Source organism: Coloeus monedula, assembly GCF_965178545.1.
Source record: "Coloeus monedula genome assembly, chromosome: 2".
NCBI lineage: Eukaryota > Metazoa > Chordata > Aves > Passeriformes > Corvidae > Coloeus > Coloeus monedula.
The window spans coordinates 65753656-65774169 of record NC_138782.1 but is presented as its reverse complement, the minus strand read 5'-3'; the positions used below and the strand labels follow the sequence as shown (position 1 = coordinate 65774169).

At 40.6% G+C, this 20514-nt stretch overlaps 1 protein-coding gene across 1 annotated transcript in view; it reads right to left on the bottom strand.

Moving 5' to 3' along the window:
* THEMIS (thymocyte selection associated) overlaps window positions 1-20514 on the bottom strand; it is a gene marked incomplete at both ends in the record, with an annotated part of 75067 nt that overhangs the window by 30434 nt on the left and 24119 nt on the right. The window contains one exon of the mRNA XM_082302452.1: window positions 18004-19046. Coding sequence (XP_082158578.1) covers window positions 18004-19046 — 1043 coding nt within the window. The remainder of the gene's footprint in view (window positions 1-18003; window positions 19047-20514) is intronic.

The window sequence follows — 20514 nt, the reverse complement described above, 5'->3', positions numbered from 1 at the left end:
CCCTGTTCCACCCCCGGGCCCTGTTCCACCCCCGAGCCCTGTTCCACCCCCGGGCCCTGTTCCACCCCCGGGCCCTGTTCCACCCCCGAGCCCCTGTTCCACCCGCGGCCCCTGTTCCACCCGCGGGCCCTGTTCCACCCCCGAGCCCCTGTTCCACCCCCGGGCCCTGTTCCACCCCCGGGCCCTGTTCCACCCCCGAGCCCCTGTTCCACCCGCGGCCCCTGTTCCACCCGCGGGCCCTGTTCCACCCCCAGCCCCTGTTCCACCCCCAAGCCCTGTTCCACCCGCGGCCCCTGTTCCACCCGCGGCCCCTGTTCCACCCCCGGCCCCTGTTCCACCCGCGGCCCCTGTTCCACCCGCGGGCCCTGTTCCACCCCCGGGCCCTGTTCCACCCCGGGCCCTGTTCCACCCGCGGGCCCTGTTCCACCCGCGGCCCCTGTTCCACCCCCGGGCCCTGTTCCACCCCCGGCCCCTGTTCCACCTGCGGGCCCCCCCCAGCCCTGTTACGTGCAGGCGGCACAGCCTGGCTCCCTCCACCCCCCTGCTCCAGGGTGGCTGAAGATTCAGCCGAAGCTGCCCCGCTGTCCGGCAAAGATCATGTGACCAACAGCGATAAGCCAATTCCAGCTGCGGGGCCCCAGTGAGATTAACCCTTTTAGTGCTGTAAGTTTCCTCCAGAACAGATGAAGCCTGCAGACATTAAGAAAGAAGAGCTGAAACCCTGAGGGAGGAGAAAGAGGAGATGCTTAAAAGCTGAAATTCTGTTGTAAAGCTATGGTGGTGATGGACTATGATATATCAGAGTACCCGTTGTAATTTCATGAAAGCATGGGGAGTGGAGCGTTCAAACTGTACTTGTGAGCAAAAGCACCTGTGCTGAAATACGCAAATGCTGAAGCAGCTGTAATTTGATGAGAAGTTTGAACAGGGAGAGATGGAAGTGATGAGGACTCTTGCTCCAAATTGGAAGGAGAAGACCTTTGTTCCTAGAGATACTCCCAGAGATAGTCCTAGAGATGAAGATGATGAGGAACTGTTTGCTCCCAGGGAAGGAGGAGGGCCTCTATTCTTAGAGATGAAGATGCTCCCAGAGATAGGTGAAGAGAACCTTTGCTTCTGAACAGCTCAACCTTAAAATGGTACCCCAGTAGCTCAAGATTGGGCCCTCGAAAGCAGTTGTGGGGAAAGCTGCAAGTTGGGGAAGGGACTCTCACATGCGAGCAGAGAACCAACCCGGGCGGCTGTCTTACTGTGATACTGAAGCCATGAGAGAACTTCTTGTGGAGATGTCTCCATAGCATGAGCAAGAGAGACTCCTCTCCCTAAGTGAACTGAACAAGGTTATTATGGAAGTGGTAAATGGACTGGGCATCTCAAGGGTTGTTTTTTTACATTGTCAGTGGGAGAAGGGAGAAAGGTGGGGGGAGGAGAAGAGTTCTGAAGGTGTGGTCTGATTTTTTTTTTTTTCCTTTCTTTTAGGTCTGTTAATAAACTTCTTTATATTCTTTCAACTTTTGTGCCTGCTTTGCTTTCTCCTAATTCTTATCTCACAGAAGGTAAATAAGTAAGTAATGAGTATTTTGGACCAAACCACTACACTTTAATTGGTGTTTCTGCCCGGTTACAAACTGAACCTGCTACAGAAGGTGATGTTAAAAATACACATTAGATTATTTAAAGAGAAAAAGATTTGTGATAGTAGGAGTCTAGGCTCTGAACAGAGGTATTAGCAAGGACTTTGTCATCTGAACTTCTACTGGATATGCTTTACTAGGAACATTTTACTCATCAGTTACGTTCTGCAAGTAGGAGAGTCATGTTTATCCAGAATGATCAATTTATTAAATGGGGATTTTACATCATCCCTTTCATTATAAAGAGTAGAACATAACCTAAGGAGCCAAAAAAAATGTTACCAATGAATAAGGCATTTATTATTAGACTAGGTGTAGTAAATAAAATTCTAATGTGAAAAACTGTGCCTTTTATGGTTTTGGTTTCTTTCTTTGAAAGCATAGCAATGGTTTCTTTCCTTAACTGAACAAGCTTCTAAATGTAATGAACATAGCTGCACAAAAATGCTCTTAGTGGTTGTATATCAGTTGATAGTTTTCTTAGATTTAAAAAAAAAAATTTCTCGTCCAAGATTATCTGTCTTTAGGCTATGACTATATCAGGTATATTAATAGAAAAACCATTTACTATGTTTTAGGCAAGGGCTCCAAATATTGGTATGGTGTATCTTAAAACATAATTGTCTATAAACTCAATCTATTCACATATATCTTCCAGATGAAAGAGAAATGTTAGCGAACTAAAAATCAAAAGGTAACATGAAAGAGAAATAAATTTACTTTATTGCACCTATTAATGAAAATATAAACCCTGTGAGATAAGTGGGTGGGGACACATTTATTAAATACCGATGAAATAAAAAGAATTTCAGTACAAAATTGTTCTGTGGATGATTTCATTTATCTGCCATTGAAAATTGTCTAGAACAGAAGTTTAATATAGTGAGATGCTTGTGTAATAAGCGTGAGTGAAATGGATTCATAAAATTCAAAAAGAGGAGGAAATCTAAAAATTATGTCGTTCTGTCATGCTACATTAGCAACATACAGTAAGGAGGGAAAGGGAGAGGCAGAGGGAGAGGGAGAGCGCATATTTGATTAAACAACTTTGTGTAGGGGGGGTAGGATTTTAGCACATTTTTACAGTTTATGTATCACTAAGGAAAGGAAAACCACAACACATGCATATGTTTTTTACCTGAAATGGAAGCTGAACAGACACATTAATGTTTGCAGTGTTTCAGTATATAGGAATTGAAATTTATGGCAGGACTATGAATCATACACTTTTCTGAAAATGTGTATGGATTTTCCACATGCAAATGTAATTAAACTTTTCTTTGTCACAACAAAGGTATTAAAACCTTACTGAAATTGTTTATTTTTCTAAAACTCAAGCTGGTACTTCACATCTTCATCAACAGTAAAGATGAAGTCTTCAGAAATCCCCTTTATTCATCTTTTTGTAAGAAGGGCATGGGGCATGCTGTGGGATTAGACTGTCAAAATAAGCAGTTTTTGCTTTGTGACTTATTGTGTGTATGTGTGTTTGCAGAGGGCAAAAGACAGTCTTCCACAATTTCAAGACATCAAACAAAGAATCGACCACAAAACAACCACAACCTGTTTTAAATAAGGGTTAAAAGAAAAAAAGCTGCAACTGTTGCCTTTGGGGGTCAGTGTTTCTTATGTCTTTGAACCATGTATGGATCTTCTCACCTGTGCCTCTAGTTTCTGTTACAAAAAAATGCTACAAAAGCAAAGCGGTGGGTGAAAACAGGGCTCTGTTACAGATCTCAGAATCGAGTGCGCCCTTCAAATACTGGCATTGCAAGAGCTGTGGAAACAGGAGGACTAGCTTACATTTGAATTCTTACTTTGTCTCTTTGTCCAGAAGGAATTTGCATGACAATATTTAGTTTTACAAAGAAAAGCACATTGGAGAAAAACAAAATTTTCCCTGCCATACTAAGAAATTCCATTACCTGTTTACTTACACATTTTTTCCTGAACATATTTCTGCTTCAGTAGGAATGAAATGTGCACAACAGAAAAGCATGGATTCCCAGACCTCCGTCTTGGGGATTGACTCATATATTAAATTATGTTTATGCCTGTTCCTATGAAGGAATGAACTTCATCCTTGATATGCATATAGTCAAACTTCCAGACCCTATGAGATTCCTGAACAAGGCTGAGAGACTGGCACATGCTACATACCTGGGAGATCCCAAAAAAGCCAACATTAGAGCAGCTTGTAGGCTGGGGCTGAAACAATTGTCTGAGAATATTGGTTTTCCTCTAGGCTGTAGGTTTCTGGATGACACCTAAGCCTCAGCCTTCCTTGCCAAAGCACTTTCCTTCTGGACTAGGGCTGCACCTCATCCCTCAGACCTTGTACCTGCACAATTTGCAGAGACCAAGTCAACACATCCATGGCCCCAGGGTTTCACTGGAGCTGTTGATGGGCACTGTGTGTAAGAGCAGCCATAATGTGGTGAACCTTTCCTTACACAATGCACTAATCACAGGGTTTTTGTGAAAAACATGTCTATCATTCACTTTGGGTTAATTGCTATGCCACCAGTGGAGTTCAGCTCCAGATCAAGGCACAAAAATGTACATTACTATGTGTACCTATCTATATGCTCCACATGTTCTTGCTCTGATTACAGTCAGGAAACCTCCACAATGCAGTTAAAGTGGTTCAGCTAACCACAAAGTGTCTACTTGGCTCTCTAGGCACCACTGAGAATAGAGACCAGAGTGGAAACTTATACACAAAGGCGTAGCTCACATTTCTAGTGTGGCTACCTAAGCAAAGACACCTCTCTCGGTAGCTGTGCTGTGCCAGGCCATCCATCACTGCAGCATGCTGGCCCAGCTCCAGAGAGACATGCATGCCGTTTTGCTCTTCCCAAACAAATATTCCAAGTTCACTCTTCTTGGAAGACATTTCAATTCCATTAAAGCAAATGGAGCTCTATTTCCTTAAACCACACCCGCACATGTCCCATGAGGTCCATCTATCCCAGTCCAGACATTTTAAGACAGGACACAGGCATCAAAATATAGATGCAGCAGAGGATCTGGGCAAACAGAAGAGCAGTCAAAAGTGTGCTCATAGGATGGGTTTCGGAAACTGTTTAGCACTGCCTAATGACTGACGTCAGCTAGAAAATCCAAATGCTCTGTCAGGAGTCTTCATACCAGAGAGGAGGTTTTGTGGTTATATCTGAGTGACACAATGCATTGAGAGAAACCCAGGCACGACATTTTGGTTCGGGGTGCATACAATGTATAAGCACATAAAACATTCGTAAAGTATTTTTTAAGTCAACAAATTAGTGTCTCAGACTATTATGTCATGTTATTACAATTGTGCTGTACCTGCAAACAGGGTGAGAAGTTGCAGTTGCATCTGAAAATTGCAAATACAAATTACATTTGTGCACCTGAAAATGTATTTACATTTGATAAAGTTATGAAAAATACGATGGCAGCACTTGGCAATGTGTCTTTTGAAATAAGCTGGAAGGTCCCATTAATTTGAAATTGTTAGCATAATGGTTTATGCCATTAGGTATCAAATCTCTTTTTGTAATTACGGAAGAGATTACAACCAACAAATAAAGAAATTGTGTTTAGGTGCTCAGGAAAAACAAATTAGTTTAATCTGCAGTCCACAGACATTTGAGAGCCATATGTTACTGTTGCCTTTGTTATTTTTGAAAGCTGCTATGATTTATTACTCTAAACATATAGCAACAAATTGAAAACATGGATTAAAATGTCTCCTACTTGACCTTTTCAGAACTATCCCATGAATATAAATATTTATTTTATGGATTCAACAGCTGCTGATCAAGTTATATATTTTGAAAAGTATTCTTTGAATTATTATTCCGCCATTCAAATTACATAGTTCCAGGATAAATTTTATGGGCTTTTTATGTTAATAGGCACGTTACATACCTTTGCATAACCTCCACAAACTCACACTACATGAGTTGTTGTAGAGACATATGCTTGTTTGTAACTGGGTGATCTTTGCTTTATAACAATACAAGAAATCTTCTCTGACATCAACTCTTCACCTGAAACAAATCTTGACTTCATTTATTCATTCAGTGAAGAGAAATCAGTCAGTTATTGTGAATAGAAAAGGAATGCACAACAGCAAAACCAAAACAAGCAGTTTCAACTTTTCCTTGGATTTTTATTCCTGTTCACATTTGTAACACTTTCATGTCTTGCCCTTATTTCTCTCAGGAACTGCAATCTCAGTGAAGACTTGAGTTGTCTCCACTTGGCACAAAGCAAAATAAAAGATAGTGCTAAGTTGCAATGATCAAAGACAAATAATAGAAGAAAACATATAGTCCCAATACAGCTACTAAATTCTGGTGTGGGTTACAACATATTCTCCCATCTGTGCCTTATCTGGTTGAGCCATGCAGGGCTAAAATATTACTTAGTTGTTTTTCAGTGTGCATGTCTGCTGTAGGATCAAGCACACAACCAGCAAGCCCTTACAGTCATGCAAGGAATTCCTGATGTTACCAGATTTTTTACTCCTTGCCCTGCAAAGCAGTGAAAAGAGTCTGGTGTCTCTATGCTGGTTAACATCATATTCATCATTAGAAAGCTACTCTAAGTCCCCATTTATTGTAACCATACCACTTTACCAGTGAACAAGAACACCTTCTGGGAGTTAATGTTTCAGCTGCCCTAGAAAAGGGATTTCTATAAAGCCTTTATTTTTTAAATTTGAGTCTAAGTTTTACTTACCCTGTGGCTTCTGTGTCCTCAACGAGTTGTGACCTGCTCAGAATGCAGCACCTCTCTCTGTTGCACCCACAAAATTGGGACCTCCAATATGCAATTTACAGATTTTTAGAAGACGGAGTGTCTTCCAAATGACATTTATCTGAAATGCTTTTCCAAGTGCTTTCAGTCTCAGCCTGAATATTCATCTGCTTTGATAGCCACCTCATCTGCTTTTGCGTGTTCTGTCTCTGGCTTTGTTTGTAAAGATATGGTGCAGTAAGTTAGGGAATGAATTTACAGCTCCTTGCCACTAACTCTCTGTGTAAACACCCCTACAGCACACTAAATTGCCTTGGTTTGAAGCAACTTAATCTCCTCTCAATTCCACATGAAATATCTAATACTTTCTGTAAACTGTGTAACCAATAAAGAGGGCATGCAGGAAACCAAATTAGCTGTAAATTCACAGCTGAACACACTACTTTATGTAGAAAAGCCATCTATTTCAGTTAATTCTTTGCAACTAGGTCGTGGTTATGATACACCAGCATCCCCGAGAAGTTTCATTTGCTCTTCCTGCTTTCACTTTCACTGTCATGACTGTAGAGCTGGTGTCTAGTCAGTGAGAGAATCTTATTATAGTAACATCCAAATGTGACACACAGCAAGGATTAAAGTGTTATCCAACTTGTAAATGCATAAGCAGGCTCCCTGGAAACAGAATTCAGGCTGATATTTTCATTTTCAAATCTGTATTTTTCTCCATCTGAGCAGTCAATGGAGCATCTTCCTTTCTAAGTAAGATCCAATTATAATGAGAGCTTGGATTGACAGGAAACATTATTATAACTGAATGAGCTGTCAAATCCATGATTAATAAGGTTTTTCATTTAGGTTCAACAATAGCAGCATTAGACTACTGCCATATTATTATTCAATAACTCATAACATTCATAAGAAGGTTTATTTTCCGTTTCAGAGGGTAGACCAAGATGTTTCACATTCAGCTATTCATATGGGCAGAAGTGGTTTCAATATTTCATGAGATGATTTTATCTCTGTCTTTTCTGAAGATGCAAACTAATGAAAAGCCTTATGCAAAATCTAAGCCTGCTGTCTGAGGATTTGGTTTCTGTTTTTCTTCTAGCTCCCATGTTTTCGCATCCATATTCCTATTGCTGGGACCATGAGAATAGAGAGGGAGTAGTGTAGGAGGTTGATAGCCTGGGTGTTCACACCACAAAATGTTGATGATATGGAATTAAAGTAGGAGGCAAGCCAAGACCTCTCTGGTCTGTGTATTCAGCGATGTGCAAAGAACAGATAAAGAGCAGATATTTCGTGTTAACCTCCATGTATGTATGCATGTGGCTGGCTCAAACAGAGCAGAATTTTTTTCCATTACACTGTTTTTCATTTTTATATGAGAGACAACGAGGGCAGGACAGTTACGAATTAAGATATTCACAAGGGGGAAAGAACATATTTAGAAAGAAAAGTCCTCACCCTCAAAAAAGCCTTTTGTAACAAAAATGCAGTTCCCTCCATCCTACATAAATTCTACTTTCCCATCCCATTTCACAGGCTGATAGAATGTAGCTGGATATTCTGTTTTTCTGTTTCACTAGCTCTCAATTTCACCTTCCTAGTTTAGCTCCTTAATCCGCTCTTCCACCCAAACGGAGGTGCTGCTCCATCATTGCAAGTAGTATAAATGATGTGTCAGGTTGACTTCAAAAAATTACTTTTTAGTCCAGCATTTATTTGTACATCATCAGTTATGTCCCACTACTTTTTATACAAGTATGATGTATCAATATAAGATATAGATATAGATTTAGATAGGTATAGATATAGGTATAGATATAGATATAGATATATTAACCTGTATTGTAGTGGTCTCTTTCCTAATTTTCTTCCCTTGCTGACACCATTTGTACTTGCACAAACTAACCTTTAATATGCAACTCTTAGTTTAATGTTATCATCTGTCAAAGTCCCACAAGCTGGGGAAATTTATGCAGGCATTATAAGAAATGTCTGACTTTCCATCCATAATGCTTTATGTCTTAAAACTAACCGCTGCCTTCTGTAAGCCAACAGGTGAAGACAAGGGTAAAGACACCAGATATACCACAGCAGATGCAGAAGACAAGCACTAAGACCAATGTCTACTATCAGAATAAACTGTGAAGTGGTTAACAAAATACTGATCTCTCAAAGGTGTTAGTGAGCCTCAGGGTTAACACCTTCCTATGGCATAAGTTCTTAAGTTATTCTTCCTTGTTTCTTCCTCTTTCAAATACACACACTTCAGAATCCATCTATCCTAGACAACTGTCACTTGCTTTTTTCACCTCTTTTGTAGATTAACTTCTAGCTAGAAACTTTTAAACAAGGCTAAAGTGTGCTAATGTCCAGTAATCGCATTGCTGATACTATTTTTATGTTGCTACTGTTGTTCCTATTGCAGTAGCCAATGCACAAAATGCTGCATACACAGAAAAATCATGCTTGTGTGTACAAATATCCAAGATGGGAAAATGAAGCATCGTGTCCCATTTCACAGACAGAGGAGACAGCTACGTGAACAAGTTGCCACCTAGCAAATGAGCATGGATTTACAGCTCATTTAACACTCCATGGCAACTGTCTGTGTGGTTATTGCTCCAGAGTAAATGTGAGCTAGCTCTGACCCTTATTGAAAGTGAGGCAATGTATCTTGCATTTACCTGAGCTTTAAGCATCCATGTAAAGTAACTAATGAGCTGTAAATCCACACTCCCTCTTCACACCTTGCAGTTTCTTCATGTATTTGGAAGCAATGATATTTATGTGATTTGCTTGTAGTCACTGAAGTAGCATTTGACAGAAGTGGCAGTGTAAACCAAACCTCCTGAGCTCCTGTGAACGCCACTCCTCATGGCCAGAATTTTCTTGTAGAGCTACTGTTCAATTGCTTGGCACATTTCCCTCAAATGACGGTAATTCACAAGCAAACTCAACCACTTTTTCCTAATTAATACTCCAGAACATGCATTCACCACTTATGCAAAACAGATGGATGGGTCCCTAAAAGTAGCTTCCAGATTCAGTTTCTTCATTCCACACATAAAATATTATTTACTTTTTCAAAGACTCTTAAATTTAAAGTTTAAAAGTGATGCTTTGGGAATAGCTTTATCCTGGTTTATTAACCAGATTTCAATTCTAGGTAATTGAGAATCCAAACTAGAGCAGAGTCTAAGCAGAGTTCGTCACCAATGTTGTCCATCAGGGTGGTCCACAGCATGCCACAAACTAGCAAAGAGTGTTCTTTATTTTCCTTTTTTTCGTTAGTGACTCTTATTAAGTGACCCTCTACTTAGACTCCATCACACTAGTTCAGGTGGATCATTGGTGCAAGCCACTGCTTACAGTCATTGCAAGCCTGGGATCACTGCTCTGGTTTTTCAGTGGCACTACAGGAATAACAACAGGCTTGGATACCCTGTGGCTCTTCAATCCCCTTGTTATTCTGTATTAAAAAGAGATAAAAGAAAAGAAAATCTGAACCACTGCATCACAACGTACTGCCATGACAATCATTTACTAGTAAAATTCTTTCATGTTCTGAGGCAAAACAAGACCATAATGTTTTAAATACCTTGAAAAACTCATAAATTATACACCTCTATGCATAAAGAAGAAAAATTAATTTTTTGTGGTAGAAACAATAAGTACATTGGTTTTTAGCCCTTAAAAGCCCCCTCATCATGGTTTTTTATGCCATGTCTATGGACTGTCGTATTCAAAAAGTAAAGAGGGAAAGCCCAGGGCTTGGATGGTCATCACAAGTTTTAATAGATTTGATGAGTCTCTCCACAGCTCTCTGTTTCTTGATAATCACTCAATTCCTCACTGCAAGGACTCTCTGGAAACCATGAACCATGGCTACAGGTCTTTAAGGATGTGACCTGGCTGTCACACTGACAGCAACTTTCTCATTTCTTTTCGTGGGGCATATATTTCAAAGCATAATCCCAACCTTCTGGGATGTTTTCACTTGCAGAATGCTTAGCTGACAGGACTGCCAAAGCTTGAACTATATGAAAGAATGCATAATGTGAATGGGCAATGTCAGTGCTATCTCTTACACTGACCACATATAACACTTAAGTGATTTTGGCAAAGCTCCTTATTTTTCTTTTTTTTTCCCATCTTTTTTTAACAGTGACTATATCAACACTAGTTGATTACACAGTGCCTGGAAAACATCCCTGGACTTTTATTTCAACCTGTGCCAATTAGCTCTTTCCCACACAGTTCCCCAGCATGATCTGGGGGTCAGAGCACACCAAGGTCCACTCCCACAAATAAGGAGACTGGAAGGGTTACTAGCAGGGACACCAACCACCCCATGCCAGGTGGCCTTCAGAGCCCAGAAAAGTTCCTGAAGGTGTTTGGGCAGGGATGGAGTCAGAGAGCCTGGGAGCTGCCCTGAGTTCTGGCAGCTGGTTCTGTGGGATCCTTGGGAGCTGCCTGGCGGGTCACTGCCACTGCTGCAGACGGGCATTGCAGGAGTATGAGGACTGTGCTTCCTGCTGGAAATTCGCTGTGGTAGAGATTATCTCTGGCCATTTTAAACTGGAAAACTCTTTAGTGACTTCCAAACAGATCAAAATACCATCCATAACAGGTAGTGCTTCAACAGCTACCTATCCACAAACGTAATTTTCCAATTTTCTTGCTGTGAGGAGAAGGGCAAATAGTAAAATTCAGCCTGCAGAACAGCTTTGTGGGAAGACAGGCTTCTTGGAATGGCAGTTGAGAAAAAAAGACATTTCTGTGCCCCCACTCCCCAAATTCTATTTTTGGAGAGTTATTCTGCTGCAGTTGTTCCTTGAATTTTAGATTTATTCTACTTTGTTTGTCCTGCTTCATAATTATACATAATTATATGATTTTGTTATGCTACGTGTTTTATCATATTGTGTACTTTTTGTGAGACAGGAAAAAAATGTGCCAGCCAATTCTTGCCTTACTGACATCAATGGCTTTTGGTCACACACTCTGTTCAGGATTTTCCTTCTTATCAAGGGTTCTATATTTTCATGTGGTTCAATTTTTTATTTCTTCTGGGCATCCTCTTTATTTTTATATTTCTTTTCCCTTTGTTCTCCAAGTAATTCATTTATAGCTCTAAATTAAGCAATTTGCTTTTAACCAGTTGGCATTTTCATCAGTCAGCATATCCAAATGTTCACCTGTACCTTCCTTAATTCCACATGCTATATCAGCATTTCCTGTAGCACTAATGCCTTTCTGCAATGAGACTCAGACCTCAGATTGCCCTGCTGTTTCTGCAGGCAATTATGTACTGCCTGTCCTTCTGGCAGGCACACTGCTATCTTCCCTACTGTATTTCGGTTTTGAGACGGACATCAAACCACAATAAGTGCCTACTGCCGACTTGATGATTCTCTGTGGAAATTTTAAGCTTTTAGTATTGTTTAAAAGAAAAAGAGGATATGGAGAATATCAGGAAAACTCCAGCCATTTATTAGCTGGGACTTTAGGTTTTCCATTTCCTCTAACTCCTTCCTATTGGCTCATGCAGAGTCCATAGGGTACTGAGCAGTCCTGGTCTCCAGCCAGCATTGCTTGGTTTCTTCTGCGGAGAAACCCAGGGTGTGAAGTGGGGTGGCACATGTGTAGACTTCACCCCAGCATGGTATCAGGATGAGGATAGGCTTTCCAGAAAATGGTCACAGGCCCCCAGATCTGAACACAGCCATAAGGATCTCTGCAACAGAGCATCAATACAAAATCCTTCAGCTTGGACTGTCCAGACAAGAAAATTAAACTCCTTGACTCTTGTCAGCACCTACACCCTGCTCCAGCCTTCCCCTAAGATCCTAGCTGGAGACTGATGCTGTGCTGAGGTTTGGAATACGTGCTGCTGGGAAAGGCAACAAAAGCCTGTGTGTAGCTTTAGATGTCCCTGCAGCTCCCACTCCTTAATGCTGTGACCTTGGCTTCTGCTCACTGCATGAGAGAAGAGCAAGCAGTGGAGACATGTTGGGAAGAAACAAGGAATAGGAAAAGGCAAGCTTGTTGGAAGCAGTACAGGGGACTGGGGAACAAATGTCATATAGGTTGGGGGGGTGAAGGGCACAAGAAAAATGTGGCTTGGGGGGACCCAAACACATGGGTCTGGGGGAAATCAGGCATGTGTGTCACAGGATGGGTTTTAGGAGGAAAAGGAGCCCATGGCACAGTGCATAAAAGATGCTCAGAGAAGCAAGAAGCTGCAGCACAAGGTCTTGGAGGGAATTGGGGCCTGATTCACCAGGTGAGGCTGTGGTGGGGATGGGATTTTGAGACACTTTATGAAATTGGCCACAATGACAGTGTGGGGTGGTCCTCAGTTTGCAGAGCTGTAATTTCAGCCTTCACATGTTATTTATTGGGGACTTACAGAGCTACTGGAAAATGACAGGGAGAAACAATAGATAAAATGTGGGGAAGGAAGGGGAAATAGATGACAAAAAATGAGATTCCAGGGAGTGGGAAACATCCTCTTCAGTAGGGACAGAGAAAAAAGACAGGAAGAGGAAGCACAGGTGCAGCATCAGCAGCCACAATGCCACACCTGTCAGAGAGAAACCCTCCTCCTTATGTTTGCATATGCACATTTCTGCATCTGCTAATGAACCTCTTTTTTCTTCCTCATTTCCAGAGCCAAAAGATTGTTAATTCCTGAAGTCTGTTCTTACCTATTCCTTCCTGGCTGCCTAGTGTGTATTTTCTAATATGCTTTTGTTTAGGAAGGTTAGTTTCTTGCTACACAGCAGAAATATTTGTGTTAAATCTACTCTATAATGGACCCAAATACGTGAAAAATGCTCTGGAAGCAGAAAAGAAATAGTTATGAAGAAGGAAAGGAGACAATACAGGAAAACTCATTTGCTGAGAAATGCAGCTTATGTCTTATCAACTTAATTCCAGATAAGTCTTCATTTTGCTGTGAAGACAGATGCGATAAATATGTTAATGGCAGATTTCGATAGCTCAGTTTGTAGAACTGCAAAGCCAGATGGAAGTGATAATTTTTCTCTCATTTTAATTTTGAAATAAAAAGCAAGAAAGCAAGAAAGTTCCTGATATCTTAACACTGTAATGACTTCTGAAAGGATAATGGACCTTAGCACAAAATGACGTTAACTATCATGCCCCAATGCTCCCACTTTATTAAATTCCAGTTTCCTGGCTGGAATTCTCTCAGCTTTCTTGCCAGAGATGAGCAGATGTGAGATGTGAGATGAGCCTGTGACTACTTTTCCAGTTCCACAGTCATAATGGTATTTAGCATCAATCCAGCTTGTGAGTATTTTGCTGATTCTACTGTTCAGGTTAGATACACGACTAAACAGACCACTGAAAATAGCATTGGATGGAGCTAACCTCTCTTACTACTTATCAGGAATGAAACGCTGCCTTTTTTGTCCCTTAAGCTGTGCCTCTAGTGCCCTTATGGTGTTAGGAGTACGAGGAAAAAATTGTGGCTTTCCATCCATTGATTAAGATTGCATTTAGCAATATTTGGTGTGGACTCTTTGTTTGTTTCAATTGAATGCAATTGAAAATTGAGGGACATAGATTAGCACATTCTTAAATGTGTAGGATATTTACTCCTTGAACTGATAGGCAAAAAGAAAGCTGGAAAACTTTTGCTTCCTGGATCCTCTTGAAGGGGAGGAAACAGAAGGTTTCCTAGCAGGTAAAAAAGGAAATTTTAGAAAACTATTTTTAAGGGAGTTACTAAGTTAAAATTTGGTTTGTTATATTTGCAGTGGTATTTCTAAGGCATGGAAAGAACAGACACATCTGGGTTGTTCCCTTTAAATGAAATTTCATTTCAAGAAGGTGAGGTCCTGACTGAGTACTCCCACAGGAACTTCTCTCCAGGAACAACTAAGCAAGAGGGTGAGATGCTCCATTCTCAAATCAGTAGCGTTAACTTCTAGGGTTTTATTAGGTCATTCTTACTTTCTAGATAAGCTCACAAATCAGAAACTGCATGACCATTTAATTCTATATATCAGTTAGAACCCCTTCTGAAATTCATTCCAATTATTCTAGCAAAGAAAATCTAGATTTCTGGTGAATTTTATAATACATTTTACCATGAGACAAACAGTACAAGTTGTTATGTCATTCCTGTCCTCAGCTGGGGTGCTTGTGGGTAGAGGTATTGGCTATTGAATAAATATCTGCTATCTGCTATTAATATTAGATAGATATCTGCTGTATGAAGTATCAGATTAATTTCATTATTCAATACAAGCTATTTTTTTTCATTTGTTTAGTTCACACTTATCGTCTTGGGGTTTGTCTTTTTAAATTGAATTAGCAAGTAATACAAAATTGCAAATATATGTGGTCTGCATGTTTCTTACCCAAACAAAATGTTCATATGAGAGGGAAAGGGAAAGTCTAGGCTGTACTGTGGAGGGGAAAGGAGCGATCCCCAGGTTCTGGAAGTGAAAGCTGTATCAGCAGGAGTCAAGCCAACTTAATTAGCCCCGTGAAGAGACTGGGCAGAGTGCTTGGTTAATGCAGCTGTACCATGTTTGAGAATTCATCTGCTGTCTCTGGACTTTGCTGAACTGTGCAAACATCCATGTCTCTGCAACATTACACCTTGCACACAAGCAGAGGCAGTTCTCACACTCATCTGAGGTTCCAGTTCATGCTGGATGCCAATCTGATACAATCCAGTGACTCACATGACCAAAAGCACGCAGTGAAGCATGCAGTCCTGCTCCTGGGCCCAGTGTTCCCTTACCAAGGTCAGAGAACAGCAAGAAGAGACAGCTGGAGCCTCTCTGCCATCACAGCCTTGCTGCAAGCTGAGGCGATCAAAGCACAAGTTGTAGCTAAAGGTGGCCCACCCTTGCAGATAATCCTCAGGTACTGGCAAAAGCCAGACAGATCTTATGCAGCAGCAGCATTTTATCCTGGGGCTCCAAACCAAGAAGAGTTTCCCAACTGCTGTGCATGGAAGCCATTCACACCCTCCAGCAAGCAGCCAGAGCTCTCTAAGCACCAGGCAGGGAGCTGCATGCAGGAGGAGCGTGGCAACTCATGCAGCACTAAAGCTTATCCCAGGCTGCCACCTTGTCAGGCTTAAGTTCAGCTCATTAGGATGCTCATCTGTTATTTATGCAAATAAGCCTATGCATAGTCAGAAAATATGCAAAGATGGCTATTTATCAGTTTGGCACAGTTTCCAATTTTCTGAACCCTTAGACACTCCTGATACATGTCAAAGGAAACACAATCTCCCCTAGCACTGCAGAGGGGCCAAGGCACTGCTACCATCCATGTCTGCTCAGAGGACTCGTGGTGCTCAGGATAGAAAAGATAATGCATTCTGTGTGACTTTAAACACAATATGTTTCACCTCAGGATGTTTAATCTAGTGTATAAGGGATCTCTACTTTTTTCACCTTCCCAGGGGAGGAGACTTACAAATATGCATAACTCCAAGCATTCTGACTGCAGTTTATTACTTATTTATAACAAGCACCTACCCCCCGCCACCCCAAAATTTAAAAGGATCTTCTGGAACAGTGTTTAAATGATCTCCTTTGTCTGAACAGCTGCAGTCTAAGGTAGTTCTCACTCATGAATGTGGAAAAGAACCTCAGCTCATCCCACTTGTGCCTTTACTGCTCTCACCTCACTTTAGGAAAACATTAACTTTTGCATGAACCTGATCTGGCATCCATCTGCTTTTCTTCATACACAGCCATCAGTGACTGCAGGAGGTCTGAGTCCTCCTGACAAGGGTACAGGTTGACCAGAAACACAGCTTTAGGGAATTTTCCCCTAGGTCTGTAGCCCTGGCCAGTACCAGGGTGATTGCTTGCCTGGTAACTCCATGGACAAGTTTCTCATGTATCCTGCCTTGCACGACAGGATGTCTTGTTTAAGCTGCAACAATGTTCATCATAAAAATTAGAAGAAAAGACATTTCTGTAGTAAGGACCGAAGAAAATGACACATATTTTGTTGTAGTACCTTTATGTGAGTGAACAACCTCATCTATTCACTTCTCCTATAGTCTGTTGTAACCATCTCCCAGGATCTATATGGAGCTTTGGACCTGCATGTGGTCTTGGAATTGGAGAATGAGAGGAGGAACACCTCCAGCAGGCAAAGAGAGGTACTCACAAATGCTGCCCTTTCAGAGTGACTACAATTCAACTTTAGTCTCATACCAATGCACAAAAAAAGGACTTCCTCTGAATCCCCCAAGATACAATTATATGAGTTATGTTGCATTTAAAGCATAGTACATAGCATAGCAACCACAACACAGAGATCTGGAAGTATTTCTGATATTTTCCCTCTTCACCTGCAGAGAATTTGTATTTGCACGTGAGGACAACTGCAACCTAAGTTAAAAATCTCCTAAACTGTCTCTCTCATTAAGGTCCATCAATGGACCTTCAATTCTTTCAATATGTGCAAGAAAATAGTGGTGGGTTGACCCCAGCCAGAAGCTGAGCACCCATCCAGGTACTTGCTCACTCCATCCTGACATCAGGATGATGATCTCATCAGGAGAGAGAATAGTAAGAGCAAAAGCCAGAAAACTCATGGGTTCAAATAAAGACGGTTTAAAAAATTAAGGAAAGAGGGGAAAAAAACCCAAAACAGTGATGCAAAGGTGCCCACTCACCATTTCCCACAAGCAGACTGATATCTGCCCAGTCTCCAAGTTATGGCTGCCTTCCTAGGAAAATCACCCCCTCAGTTTTTATTGCTGAACATGGTATTGTGTCATGTAATATCCCTTTGGTCAGCTGGGGTCAGCTCCCCCATCTGTGCCCCTTCCCAATCTCTTACCCAACCCCAGCCAACTTCCTTGGGGAAGCCTGGGAAATCAAGATGGCCTTGACACTGTGAGTGTCTGGTTGTGAAATAGCCAAAAGACAGGTTGGTTATGAACCCTGATTAAGTGAAAAATCAAAAAAATACCTTACAGGCTGGTGTGAAGAAAATCAACTCCACTTTAACCAGACCCAACACAAACATTAATGAACAAATACATTGTCTTAGGTTAAATATGAAGAAAATCAGCCTAGAAGGGACACTTCTTTCTTAACATCAAGTGCTATTCTAAAAGAAATGCCTTTTAAAAAAATTTCATTGCAAACCTATTTTCCACTTGGGTAAGTGCAAAACAATTCAAAATTCAAAAATTTCTATACAACTTGTTTCTCTGTGAACTTAATTCTGCCATTTCCAGCTAAGCAAAATTATCTTTACTTCATGAAAACATATGCTTCCCCTTAATAAAGACTTAAATAGAGGCACTTCAAGTCTTTCCCTTCACTTTTAGAATGGTGCAGTAAAGGATTATCCATGCAAAATTATACAGCCAAGATTTCTGCTGTGAGTCAGCATGGTTCCGTTGTTTTTCATGGATCAATTAACACACACTGGAGATTCTAGCCATTCTTGTCTGTAATGGCTAATTTGCCTATTACAGGGAGGTGAGAGCCATCTGTGTACATGCCATAAGGATACAACAGTGAAATGAAGACTTTAAACCCACAGAATATGACCTGTGATTGTGAGACAAAGACAAGACATGATGCCTTACCTTAGGAGCCTGTAGTACATCAGACACACCTTGCTTAAGCACTGCAGAAGTGGGTGGTGCTGCTGTTGTTGGCTTTTTGGGAGGCCTGGGTGGTGGATGAAGGGTTAGGTTTTCATATCTTCGTAACATATAGTATTCCTCTTTGCTGACCTCTTCCACCATTGTCCTAGTCACAGGTGGTACAACTGTCTGGACATCTTTGCTCAGCAAATGGACCAACATGTTTAAGCGATACACTGGAATCTCCCAGCTCTCCATTGGACTGCTGACACTACTGATCAGCAAGTAAGAGTCTGTGATTTCTTCTTCAAACTGCAGACCAGGTGCGGCAGCCAAGACATCTTTCTCAATGGAAAGGTCCCTCACGGACACTTTGACATTAAAAGGCAAATGGAATTCTTTGCAAATCTCAGAAAGGTGGTACTGTTTCTTGTCATGAATCACTTCCACAAAGCCACCTTCCATGTACATGGGAAGAAGCACTTTTTTATATGAATCACTTAGTATTTGCTCACAAGCTAAAACATCTATGAGTTTCTTTCTTCCCTCATACAGAACTTCGCTAGTCTGGCATTGCTGAACTAGAAATTGATCTCCAACTGAAACAGAAAAAAGTTCTTTATGAAGGGAAACAAAAGGTTTGGTTGCTACCACATGAAGCTGTTCTTTTTCACTTCTTGCTATCTCTAAGTCATAGGCAGTTGGAAACTCCCGAGGTCTTCTCTTGAACTTTCCTTTGTAGCTCATCGGGATTAAAAAATGTCTTTTGGAGGAATCACTTCTCATCTCAGAGGCTAGCACTCTTGCTGCCTGGTACTTTTTATAGATGACAATCTCTTTCCCTGTAGACAACAAGTTATAAGGTTTTTGGCTTGCTGAAGGCCCTTCCATTATCTCAGCAACCATAGGAAATTCTTTGCTTGTTCTCTCAAATATATCTTCCAAAGAAAGTGGCTGAAGGAAAGAGCCAATATCATAACAGTCTGTTATATCCTTGACCTCAACATCCAGATCTGAGAGGATATGAACTATGTCCTTTCGAACTGAAAAGAAAAAGAAATATATTGGGTTTTGTTTTCACTGACATTGAAATAAAATACACGTCCTGTTGGCAAGGTACTAAAGGTACCTTCCCTGAGGTGTACGCATCCATGTGCAAATGTGCACCATTAATAGGGCCAGCCAAAGCCTAACTGTTGTAATTTGACTGATATGGTTAGCAGATATGCAGGAGACCACACAAATGAAGGGAGAGAATAAGGCGTGCAAGTGAAAAAAAGTTTAAGAAAAGTGTAGTTCACTATTTTCCCCACAGCACCTCCAAGTTTAATCAGTTGTTTATCTTCTCAAACTCTTGGGTGTGAGCCATATTTTTATTCTTTTATTTCATAGGGACTTAGGGCTTCTCTAAAGAAATGAGTGGGAAAACATTTTTAACAAATAAATAGCATTTGAGTCCATTAACAACATGTTGCTGCTATGGGCAGACTGGGAGAAAGAAGGTATTTTGATATTTATAATAATTAAAACATCTGTACTTATTAGGAAATAGTATCACTTAACAAAATGGCAAAGCCTTTCTATAACTAAGTCTATGTTTATTGTTTATGAATTAAGACATTTTACTATAATGTCCCTCTCTGGAACTGTTGCATCTTTTTCTGCATCACCTGGTTTTATTCACTATCAGAATTGAGCCATTGAATTTAACAACCTGAGAGGGAACAACAGTTCTTTTACCACAACTGAACTTGCAAAATTTTGAATGCAAAACTTCCAAGAACAAAGCTGACTGTGTAATTAAGGCTTGTTTAAGAATTTGGCTCCAAGTCAGTGACAACACAGATCGCTGACCAAGGCAGTAAAATTTAACAAGCAAATAATATTTAATGGCTCTCTTCAATAAGACTTATTCTGCATAGACCTGCACAAAGGGATAGTATATTCCAGATTCACACTTCCTTGTAGCAGGACATACCAATATTTTACACTGCAAAGTTGGTATCAGATTTATTTTATATGACACAGTTCTATGACAGTGATTCAGGATCTGCTTGTTTCAACTCTGCTTTTGTCACATGGACGCCTTGAGGTGATAAACATCCTAAGCACCACAAGGGAAAGACAACAAAGGAAAATTACTAATGAAAATGAAACTTTCTATGAGCATTTGGGAGAGTACTACACACATAACTTGTTCATTATTAATAATGAGAAGTATAGAGGATTCCTGCTCACAGCCTGTAAAAATGTAATCAGTTATCCCAGTTATCAGGAATATTTTTTTTATAGTGGATAGTATTTCTCATCCTTTATCTTGTCTCTATTTATAGTTCTCCTAAAAATGGTGAAAATCTATTTTTCATGGCCCACAAAAAAGTAGTTAAACATGCACCATGAAGCCTACTTTTCAAGTTTATATTAAATAGTTATTTAGGACATATGTAATGCTCCTTAAATGTTGAGAACACCATGAAACTTAAAATAAAAACAATAAATTCAATCCTCACT